This window comes from Halichondria panicea, chromosome 10, assembly GCF_963675165.1.
Source record: "Halichondria panicea chromosome 10, odHalPani1.1, whole genome shotgun sequence".
In the NCBI taxonomy this organism is placed as follows: Eukaryota; Metazoa; Porifera; class Demospongiae; order Suberitida; family Halichondriidae; genus Halichondria; species Halichondria panicea.
The window spans coordinates 5,988,292-5,998,504 of record NC_087386.1 but is presented as its reverse complement, the minus strand read 5'-3'; the positions used below and the strand labels follow the sequence as shown (position 1 = coordinate 5,998,504).

Sequence of the window (10,213 nt, the reverse complement as noted above, 5' to 3'; positions counted from 1 at the left end):
CATAACTAAGAAAATTATTTTAATGATTATTGCACACAATTACTGTACAGATAGTTCACATGACAATGTATGACAATGTATGCATACACTAAATAAATGATAAGGGAAAATCGTTTATTGTTCATTCAACTCCATAATGTTTTTGAGGCTATCCAGAGAGTCTGTGATTTGCTTTGAGGCAGCAACAAAGGAGGAGATGCCGTCGTTGATAGCAGACAACAGATTAGTAATATTGTGATCACGAGACGTCTTTGGCTTAGTTTCATCTTTAACTTCATCAGCATCAATTACAATAACTTGTGAGTTAACTTGATGCGAAAAGGTGTCAGGAGTGTCAACATGACGTGAATTGATTGACGAGTTACTAAGAACTTGTTGTATATGAGAGGCGAGTTCACTCACAGCTGTAGTCAGTGCATGAGAGGGACCGGGGGTCTTCAGTGCAGCATTGACTGGCCTAATAGCAGGATTTGTATTCAAAGTGGCACCTCTTGGTCGGTTATAGCTCTGTAGTTTGGCAGGCAGCTCCTTCCTAAAGGCAGGTGTCGGTAGCAACTCTGGGCCAGGGGTAGAAGTGGTGTTCTTTACGGCAGGTGTTCGTTGCAGTGCCGGGGTGGAGGTACTCTGAGCGTCCAGTATATTTGCTAGCTCCTTTCTAAGCCGGCTTCTAATTTTTTGACCTTTTTTCCTTTCTCTTTCCCTTTCTTTCGACCTGAATCCTCTCTGGATCAATGGTGCACGACGTCTAGATGGTCTCTGTTGTGTAGATGTTATCTGTCTAGATGATGATGATATCTGTCTAGATGATGTACGAGTGGGCAGCCGAGGGTTAGGCTCGTCTCCACGCCCACTTTCCCTCCTTGCTACTAGTCGAGGGTCAGAAACAGTTGGTCTTGGCATACGAGGTGGAAGAGGGCGTTGTAACTGCACAGTAGGTCCTTGGGGGGCAGTATTTGCTCGTTGTACAATAGAGTGCTGTTGAGCTGGCCTCTGTACAGGGTATTGGTTACTTGCTGTATGACCCAGTCTGTTGAATACAGTACTGTTAGTTGGTACCATAGGACTAACTTCCATTAGCGAAGGCACTCTCACATCATCGGGTAGGTAAGTAGGCACTGAGGGGGAGCTTCTGTTAGAGCCACCGTACTGCCAGTTATATTGCTGTGTGTACTGATCAGATCCAATACTGTTTGAACTTGGATCCATACTCGTAAAAGACGATTGACTGTTAGTGGGATAGCTTGCTCCACCAATGTACTGACTGTTAGCTGTTGGGGTGTCCACAATCGGTAAAGAAGTGTCAAGTAAAGGCGTCCTGTTGATTGGTGATTGTTCATACGAGGCGTAGTTATCTTGATCTGTGATCTGTGTGTATGGCACTGGATCTGTCGGCTCTCCTCCCACTAATTTGACGGCAATGTTTGAGTCATAGTAGATGTTTTGATAAGAGTCCCTGGAGGGTCTATGATGGGAGTGGCCATGGTCACCAGCAGTGGAGGTGTCGTGATCATATCGTCTCTTCATTAGCAACCTGCTCTGGACCTCACGAGCTTGTGACACTCTGGCCTGTGCTCTCTTGAAATTTAGAGTTTTGTTGTACGGATTTGGACCTCTGTTGCCTCTGTTACCCTTGTTGCCTCTGTTACGTTTTCCCTGAGGTGGACGTGGCCCCCTAGGTCTGGGCCTATTTGCTAGTGGGTCCCTTCTGGGCCTGTTCCTTGGGTCCATTCTAACGCCACGATCTTGCTCTGAGAAAGAGTCCACTAGAACGTATCCGTCTTGTCCTTGCTCATCCATCATCTCTGGATGTTCAACTATCACAAGTGGAGCGTCTTCCTACATGAGAGTACGAGTATATGTGTGTGTGTGTGTGTGTGTGTGTGTGTGTGTGTGTGTGTGTGTGTGTGTGTGTGATACAAAATGCGTTGTTATAACAATTAAAAAACGTAGACATCATGACAGTCACAACGTTACACTATGAGGCATACATCTCTGTGGTTCCTAGAGTCAATAGCGAGTGGTATTAAGTACTTAGAGACACTTACTAGTTCAGAATCTGTCATTGTCCAGCTGCTATTGTTGAAAGTGATAAGCACACTGTAGACCACGTGGCCAGCTAGCTTTGAAAGCCTACTCTGGGGATTTCCCCAATTCTAACAACGTACACAAACAAAACCACAACATTCTAAGTATGCCTCGAGGCGTACAGTGGATGCTGTGCACTTGCAACAGAAAATTGCCAAACAGCAAAACCACCAGATATGAATTTCATTACCAATAGTAATTCTAAGCTCAGCTTGCATTTTTATTACAATTAGCAGAAAATCTCATTGAACATCTGCTTATTCCTAAACATATACAGGTATGAGCAAATTGTATCTACAAGCTGGGCCCAGGGGATTAAATCCTAAAAAGGTGCTCAGTCATACACCTCCATGCGATTATATAGATATTCTCAGGGCACTCCTATTAGTCTCACTCATAGATACGTACAGAATGGATACTTTATGATAGCACTCTTGAAAGCTTAAGTAGACTAGAAATGCATGAAATACATTTCAAGAATGCTTGACTGACTATACAGTGTACAAATGTCATGCATGTTAAATCGTTCTTGGGGGGGAGGGGGCATGCCTAGAGAGGTTCAATGAGTGTCTGCTGAAAATTGGTTACTTTCAGTTGGCTCTATGCTTTCTACCTGTAATAAAGTAGTACAGTACTCTTGGAAAAGTTCAAGTAAACTCCAGAAAACTGATAATGATATTCATAATAATTTATCTGATTGTGGTTTTGCTGTTTGGCAATTCTCTGTTGCAAGTGCACTGCAATCCACTGTAGCCGCATGAGGGTTATAATTATGTGTGTCTGTCTGTCTGTCTGTCTATGTGTCTGTTCCAGTTGTAACTGCTCAACGGTTGCAATGCAACGAAAACTAACGGCTTCTATAGGCTTCTAGCCAAATTTTGATTTGTCGATTAGCAAACTAAAGCTTATTTCTCGAGTTATGGCTAGTTTGACTCACAGTGAAGGCTGCAGCAGTCTCTTCAGAATCTTTCATAGCATCATCCGTTCCTTTTACGCTACTAGTGTACGCATTGCATGCATAATTATTAAAAAACAATCCAGCATGGGAAAAAACCGTTTTCTACTGCCTAATCAAAGACAGTAGGGAACTACTGCCTAATGAAAGACTTGTGTGTGTGTGTCTGTGTGTGTTTGTGTGTGTCGTGTAGACTGCTATATTTTCGAAGTCATCCTTCAACGGCCATCTAGTTGCTTCCATTGCGGACACCAATCTCTCTGTTTGAACTCTGAATAATTATAGCTTCACATTATCCATACACATCCCAGCCTCTCTGTCACTCACAATATTTAAATTTCAATTATATAAAAAAAAAACTACCACTGTAGCCAGGGCTGTTGACTATCACAATGAAAGACTACAGGCCAGAGGGCTGTGATCTAATGAAAGACTACAGGAGGGCTGTGATCTAATGAAAGACTACAGGAAGGGCTCCTGTTGACTATCACAATGAAAGACTACAGGAGGGGCTGTGATCTAATGAAAGACTACAGGAGACCTGTTGACTATCACAATGAAAGACGACAGGAAAGTGAGTGACCAGTTTCCGGCCACCCACCTACAGCTCCGGAGCCCCCACACGCTACATGGGTGAACTGCAACAAGTCAATAACGTAGGAGGAAGGGAATCTTTTAGCCTCGATTCCAGGCCGCACTGAAGATGAGGCTGCAATAATAGATGCATGCATGCATGTAGAACAAGTCAGTGAGATTGTATATCTGTAATTTTAACTACTATATTTAACACTCTAATAATTTTTGAGTGAAAGCATAACATGGCGAGAGGCATTAGCACAGCGCAGCTTGCGACACTTTAACATACAGCACATAAAATAATAATAACATCACATTCAGTCAGCAATAGCAGCAGTTCTGATAGCAGCAATAGCAATAGTTACAGCAATAGTTGGCTTCAATGTTTTTCAGTTCTTTTTCTTGAGTATGTCGTAGAAGACTTGTGGTTTGTTTCGAGGGAAACCTTTCTCGAGAGCCCAGCCAATTTTAAGGAGAGTGTTCTCTTGATACCATCCTCCCATTAGCTGTAGACCAATGGGCAGGCCCTCGCCACTAGTGTAGCCAACCGGAACAACCAGACCAGGAACTCCAGTCAAATTAGCAAGGTAGGCAAAACGCATCAACTGGGTGGAATGCTGTAGATCAGAGGAACCATGGGAAAGGGCTTGAGGGAGTATTGCAGGCGCTACACACGCTGTGCCTGGTGACACAATTGCATCCAGTTTCTTATCATCGAAGAGATGTTGTAGGACGGCAATAGCTCTCGATCGTTGCTTCTGTGCATTGAGGAAATTCACCACCGGCATTTGGTACCCTGCTGTTAATACCATGAGCGTTTCATTACACATGTCATTAAAATGAGCGTCCGTGTCTACCAACAAACTTGTGCTAAACTCGGAGATAATGGAGACGGAATGAGCAACTCGAGACTCCTCTAGTTCAGGGATGGCAATACTGACAATGGTGGCTCCAAGGCTCTCCAATTTACTAACGGCTGCCTTGCACTGGGTGACTATCTCAGAGTCAGCGTGTTGAAAGTAGTCCCAGTACACACCAATGTTAAGTCCGTCCAGTCGCTCCTCTCCCAGTCCATCCAGAGACAATCGATTGCCGTCCTCTCCTTTACTCATGATATCCATTGCCAGGGCAGCATCGAGAACACTAGAGCACAGAGGACCAGGCACTCCAACACTGTAGGACAGAGGAAGCATTCCAGTTGTATCTATCAAACCATACGTTGGTTTAAGTCCAACCACACCACACAGAACAGCAGGTATCCTCACTGAGTCTCCACCATCAGTGCCAATAGCAATGGGACAAAATCCAGCGGCTACACTAACAGCAGAACCGGATGAACTGCCTCCAGGATAGCATTGAGTATTGTACGGATTACGTGCAGTGGAGTGAGATTTGTTGGGATTGGAACCAAGTGTACCCGTACCAAACTCTTGCAGATTAGCCATTCCGATAATCACAGCACCAGCTCGCTTCAAATTATCCACGGCCACTGACTCAGGTATACCTATCGACATTTTAGGAACGAAATCCCCACCACTTCTGAAGGGATATGGTTCGACTCTAAATCCTTCCTTAACAGCTACGGGTACTCCATCGAGAGGGGAGAGAGTTTTGTTGTCCTTCCATCGCTGAGTGGAGGCTGCGGCCATAGCAAGGACCACGTCTCTGTTGCTCTGTACAATGGCCCTCAGAGGAGGAGTTGCTCGGTCAGAGTTAGCAATGGCCTCCAGCACCGTCATAGCCACATCACTAGGAGTCACGTTACCACATCGATATGCACGCACAAAATCAGCAACACTCGGAAAATGAAAGTCTTCAGTATGTCCATCACTGATTTCTCGCTCAACTAGTTCCGCAATCTTGGCGATATTAGCTCTTGAATTATCTCGTGTCATTGGAGGCTTGGCTGGATTAGGATAGTAGGTGGGTTTCTCAGGGATATAATAGGATCTCATTCGATCGACTCCAGCAGATCGTAGCAACCAGGGGACGAGAAGAAGACGACCGATTCGCGTATAACTCAACCAAGTTACAAGTGAGAACTTCCAACCAAACAGGACTGGGACGACAACGTCTTTGAGATCGTATTGAATTTGCTCTGAATCTTGTAGAATGTTTTTCATGAACGGAGCCACTTTTCGACCGTGGCAGACTGGAGTTCGGGACAGCCAGAACCTCAGCTTGAGGAGAGCCAGTACACACAACACACCACCCAGGATCAAGTAGAGCAGCATAGTTGCTGTGTGTGTGTGTGTGTGTGTGTGTGTGTGTGTACGTGGATGGAATCAGTATATTAAATGGCGGATATATCACAGAACACTAAAGTACAGTATAGAACCATAGTACATAGGTATGTAAAAGCCAGCAGTCGGTAGCTGTAGCATGTATATGCTGTCTTTTTACCTTCTTTTTCAGCTCAGTTCTCTTTCTTGAGCACACACCCTCTCTGACACGCCTTCTACAAACTACACCCACGTGGAGAGAAGAAGTGTACCTATCAAAGAGACGATCCGTACGATCCAAGATCAAGAGAACCCCTCTCAGCTCTCATCATGGAAGAAGCTACAAGCAGCAGCAGTGGTGCTTGTGCTGCTGGTGGTGTTGGTAGTAAGACTGTACCAGTGTACCAAGGTCCCTCTGTGCCTGAGAAAAGCAGTCCACCCATTCCCAATACGAAGGAGAGGTTCTTCTTTGATTCTGATGTACTCGTTCTCAAAAATAACCTAGAGTAAGTCACCTATGTACGTGTGTGTGTGTGTTACCATGCACTGTCTATAGCTACCAGAGGCTTATCAAGACGCTCGCTGTGCTGGAGGCTCAGAAGATCCAAGTCATAAAGGTGACGTCACTATACACCCTGACATAGCACATGCACACAACCCCCTTATATAGGATATGGAGTGTTTAATACAGAGTCAGGTTAAAGCTGAGAGAGATCCGGTTGCTTTTGTGGAGGCTCTCACTAGTGGGGTGAGAGGTCATTGTAAGGGGGTGTGTCACAAGGTTACACCCACTACAGACACGCCCCCCTCTGCCTAGTCGACAGTCAGTGGCGGAAATACCCAACATAGAGTGGAAAGGTTACATCGAGAGCTTGCAACAAGTCGCTAAGCAACACTCGAATCTTTATATCAATACTAGAGGCCACTCGCGACCTTTGATCTCCAGTCTGGATGAAAAACCATTGGTATGTTGTGTGTGCGTGTGTGTGCGTGTGTGCGTGTGTACCGTATATGTTCTAATTTATCGGACAGTAATTATTTGTAGGTATAATTGGAACAGATTTTATAGAGCATGCGAAGTGTCCAGAATAATTAGAACAAGGCATGCGAGCTAGCTAAGTTTAATAGAACAGTGTGCGACTGAATAGTTGCACTAGCTATCTAAAACTAGCTACTCAAAGCTATCTAACTGCAGCACTTTAAGTCTTACTTGCCGTCTATGAATGTAACTCAACTTTTCATCAGAACAAATGTAATATTAAAGCACTAGAGTGTCCGTTGTAGTAGAACAACGAAAATTTCCCAAAGGAGTGTCCGGGGTAAATAGAAATGTCTGACAAATACAGTATGTGTGTGTGTGCGTGTGTACACACACCTCCCCTCATCCCTAGGTCTCTACTGAGCCGAGGAGCAAGGATGTCAACAGACCTGCTACTTACAGACTGCCCTGGACACCAGAGGAGCAGGTGGAGATGAGTGAGAGAAGGAAAAGCCGTTATCATTCCATTCATTGCAGGCTCGTTTTGAGGAATTATTAACGGAATATCCTCCGGAGAAAGTGGAGAGTAAGAGATACCAGAAGATAGCCAAGGCTCTCGGCTCACGCACACCACAACAGGTACGATGCTAGTATACTTGTTGTGCAAAATTTCATATGAACCACCAAGTTTAATATTTCGTATTCTAAATATCCGTACAACTCAGAATGGTAACGTAGCACTCCTGGTAAGAACCTAGTGCGCACAATAATTTCGCCGTTTTAATTTTCAGATTTAATGCTCTAAATCGAACCGTACGAAAATGACCGCTGTTATATATACAGTGTCATTGACTGTACACGTGCAGGTGGCAACTCATGTGCAGAAGTACTTCATCAAGTTGGCCCAGTCTGGACTGCCTGTCCCTGGTAGAGTGCCCAACATGAGTAGGTACTCCAGGAAAAAGAGAAAGGTAAGCGATTAAGACAATTCAGGAGCTACCTTTGAGGGTACATCTTGAAACAATGTTCCCTCACAGGGTCGCGGTGGTAGGAAAGGAGGTTTCCGTCGTCCTTCAACTTTCTTCAGCTCTCTGGCCCCCCGAGTGTTCATGACTGACCCAACACAGCAGCAGGGAGATGACTATGACTCTTCAGTGAGTGTTGTATAGTGTGGATAGTTGAGATTGGCATGTTGTAAAAAGGAAGGAACACATCATTTAAAAGGTCTCTTTCTAAATAATAGTTAGACACTGTTTTGGAGGTGTCTATGGGATTTAGAAGCCCAAAGGCACTGATTTAGTATCCCGAGCGTAGCGAGGGTACTAAAGTGGCTGAGGGCTTCTAAATCACATGGACACCGACAAAACAGTGTCTAGCTCATTTAGATACTAGTGCACATGCACAAACCGCTTGACTACAATACAATTACTTGACAACGGAATACTAGGTATACTAAGTAAATTTGCAGGTATACTAAGTCCCATAGTATACCTGCTCTGAGGCACTTTTCCCATGTACTTCCCATGTACTTCCCATGTAGATCTTATCAACTAGTGTCTAAGTTTTCATAACATTTTCAAGTTACGACTGTTCAACTGCAACCCCCCGAAACCCTCTATTAATTAATCAATGGTTCGGGGACTCCTTTAGCTGCCATAACTTAAATTTCGTGTATTCAATTTCAACAATTTTATGATTTTCTGAAAGCTTAGAAATAGCCCTTTCAAATGGTATCATCAATGTTCATATTTGGGATATAAAAAAATTTACCAATTTCAGCCAAATACCATTGGCTATAGCCCATGGTCCAAGGCCGAAAAATGACTAATTATGGCCCAACAAATTTTTGGATTTAAACACATCATTTGAAAGGTCTCTTTCTAAGCTTTCAGAAAATCATAACATTTTTGAAATTGGATCATTAATACTGAAGTTACGGCTGTTGAAAGATATTCAACTGCAAACCCCCTCCCCCATTTAATGGATTTCAGGGACCACTAGTACGTTATTCAACACTTGTATAAAGTGTACTGTGTCAACTATAAAGATAATATGTTTATAATGCATACTCAGTCTTCATATCCAACCCCGTACCCCGTACTCATTCCTTCCCTTCCCTGTTACAACATGCCTATTTGGCTTGGACCACTTGTTGATTTAAGCACATGTTACCACAATTTAGAGTGATTATCTTCAAAGAGCGTGGCTTGTAGTCAGGAATGCATGTTAGTGTGTAGTGTGTGTAGCGTGTGACCTCTCCCTTCTTTCATAGGACAATGACAGTGAGTGCTCTGAGATGCTGGGTACAGAGGAGAGCAGTGGAGGCTCCATCACGGTGAGGGAACACATCCTTATAAACCCCGTGGTTAAGTTGTGTATGTGTTGCCTGCAGTGTGGCTGCTGTAGCAAGGTGCTCGGGAGTGGTGTGTACTGGTCCTGCTCTGACTGCCCAGAGGAGAACCCAACACAATTGTGCAGTGACTGTGTAAACAGGTGTGCCTTTCATATGTGTACAACATCACGTGTTTTGACAGTGACTGAATGTGTTTACTATCTGATGGACAAACATATAAATTATAAACCTGACCAAATTAGTCTTTGATCCTCTAATGGTTGCTTCAGGCTGTGTTGTGTGTACAAAATACCATTCCCTGACGCACGCACACAGTGACCATCGAAGCTCCACCCACTTGCCCAGTCATGATCTACAGATGTTGTCTATCATTGCCCCTAGCAACTCGTCAGCCCTGTTTGACAAGGACTATAGCTCCCTCTCAACGGTCACAGGGTTCAACTATCTTGACCCAAACTTTCACCCACCATCCTAAATGGACTAACTTTCTGTAAAGGTCTCTTGTACACCATTTCCTGTGATGTGTACTGCTTTGATTGCATATTGCACAAACATGTTGTTATTCATTTTTTGCACGTCGTCAATTTCATGCTATCTAGGTATTAAATAAGGCTAAGCTTAAAATGGTACACTATACAAATTACAGGCACTATAAATCAGTGTTCTGTTTCAGCTTGTTTATCGCGTGATTATCTGGCTGCCCTATAAGTTGTAGTCATCCTTTGTACGGCTAATGGCAAGATGCAAACAATCTCACGTACTTGGTCTAATGATGTGCATTGAGCACATTCCATAAATACAGTTTTTGATGGCTACATCCGTCATCTGAGTAGCCTGTCTCCCTGGCAGTGAATTCTTACACCATAAATGAAGGAAGCCATTTCTTTCCGTGCTATGGCTCATAACTCATGGAATGTAGCATGTGCCGATTTTAAGTAGTACCGTTCTCTTTAGGCATTGCCACCAGATACACCCACATCCAAATAGCTAGCTCAATTAGACCTGTATCATATTGCATCTTTCTAGTCATTTATAAGCTGCAG

The 10,213-nt window shown here is 43.9% G+C and overlaps 3 protein-coding genes across 3 annotated transcripts; 1 reads left to right on the top strand and 2 right to left on the bottom strand.

Moving 5' to 3' along the window:
• Positions 1-14: 14 nt before the first annotated feature.
• LOC135342655 (uncharacterized) lies at positions 15-2,194 on the bottom strand. The gene is made up of 2 exons (XM_064539451.1): positions 2,046-2,194; positions 15-1,836 (listed from the first exon to the last, which is right to left on the bottom strand). The coding sequence occupies exons 1-2, from the start codon at positions 2,061-2,063 to the stop codon at positions 115-117; spliced, it is 1,740 nt and encodes a 579-aa protein (XP_064395521.1). The 5' UTR covers positions 2,064-2,194; the 3' UTR covers positions 15-114.
• A 1,710-nt stretch (positions 2,195-3,904) lies between these two features.
• LOC135342638 (uncharacterized) lies at positions 3,905-6,083 on the bottom strand. The gene is made up of 2 exons (XM_064539430.1): positions 6,020-6,083; positions 3,905-5,855 (listed from the first exon to the last, which is right to left on the bottom strand). Exon 2 carries the CDS (start codon positions 5,848-5,850, stop codon positions 4,006-4,008), a length of 1,845 nt encoding a protein of 614 aa, XP_064395500.1. The 5' UTR covers positions 5,851-5,855; positions 6,020-6,083; the 3' UTR covers positions 3,905-4,005.
• An 11-nt stretch (positions 6,084-6,094) lies between these two features.
• LOC135342708 (ZZ-type zinc finger-containing protein 3-like) lies at positions 6,095-9,745 on the top strand. The gene is made up of 11 exons (XM_064539531.1): positions 6,095-6,344; positions 6,395-6,455; positions 6,509-6,586; positions 6,636-6,803; positions 7,230-7,304; positions 7,355-7,456; positions 7,684-7,788; positions 7,855-7,971; positions 9,090-9,152; positions 9,210-9,310; positions 9,486-9,745. The coding sequence occupies exons 1-11, from the start codon at positions 6,169-6,171 to the stop codon at positions 9,643-9,645; spliced, it is 1,206 nt and encodes a 401-aa protein (XP_064395601.1). The 5' UTR covers positions 6,095-6,168; the 3' UTR covers positions 9,646-9,745.
• Positions 9,746-10,213: the final 468 nt, after the last annotated feature.

Coding starts and splice junctions, on each gene's coding strand:
- LOC135342638 (XM_064539430.1), bottom strand. CDS start 5,850: ATGCTGCTCTACTTGATCCTGGGTGGTGTGTTGTGTGTACTGGCTCTC.
- LOC135342708 (XM_064539531.1), top strand. CDS start 6,169: ATGGAAGAAGCTACAAGCAGCAGCAGTGGTGCTTGTGCTGCTGGTGGT. Junction 6,345..6,394: donor GTTCTCAAAAATAACCTAGA/GTAAGTCACCTA, acceptor CACTGTCTATAG/CTACCAGAGGCTTATCAAGA. Junction 7,972..9,089: donor GAGATGACTATGACTCTTCA/GTGAGTGTTGTA, acceptor CTTCTTTCATAG/GACAATGACAGTGAGTGCTC.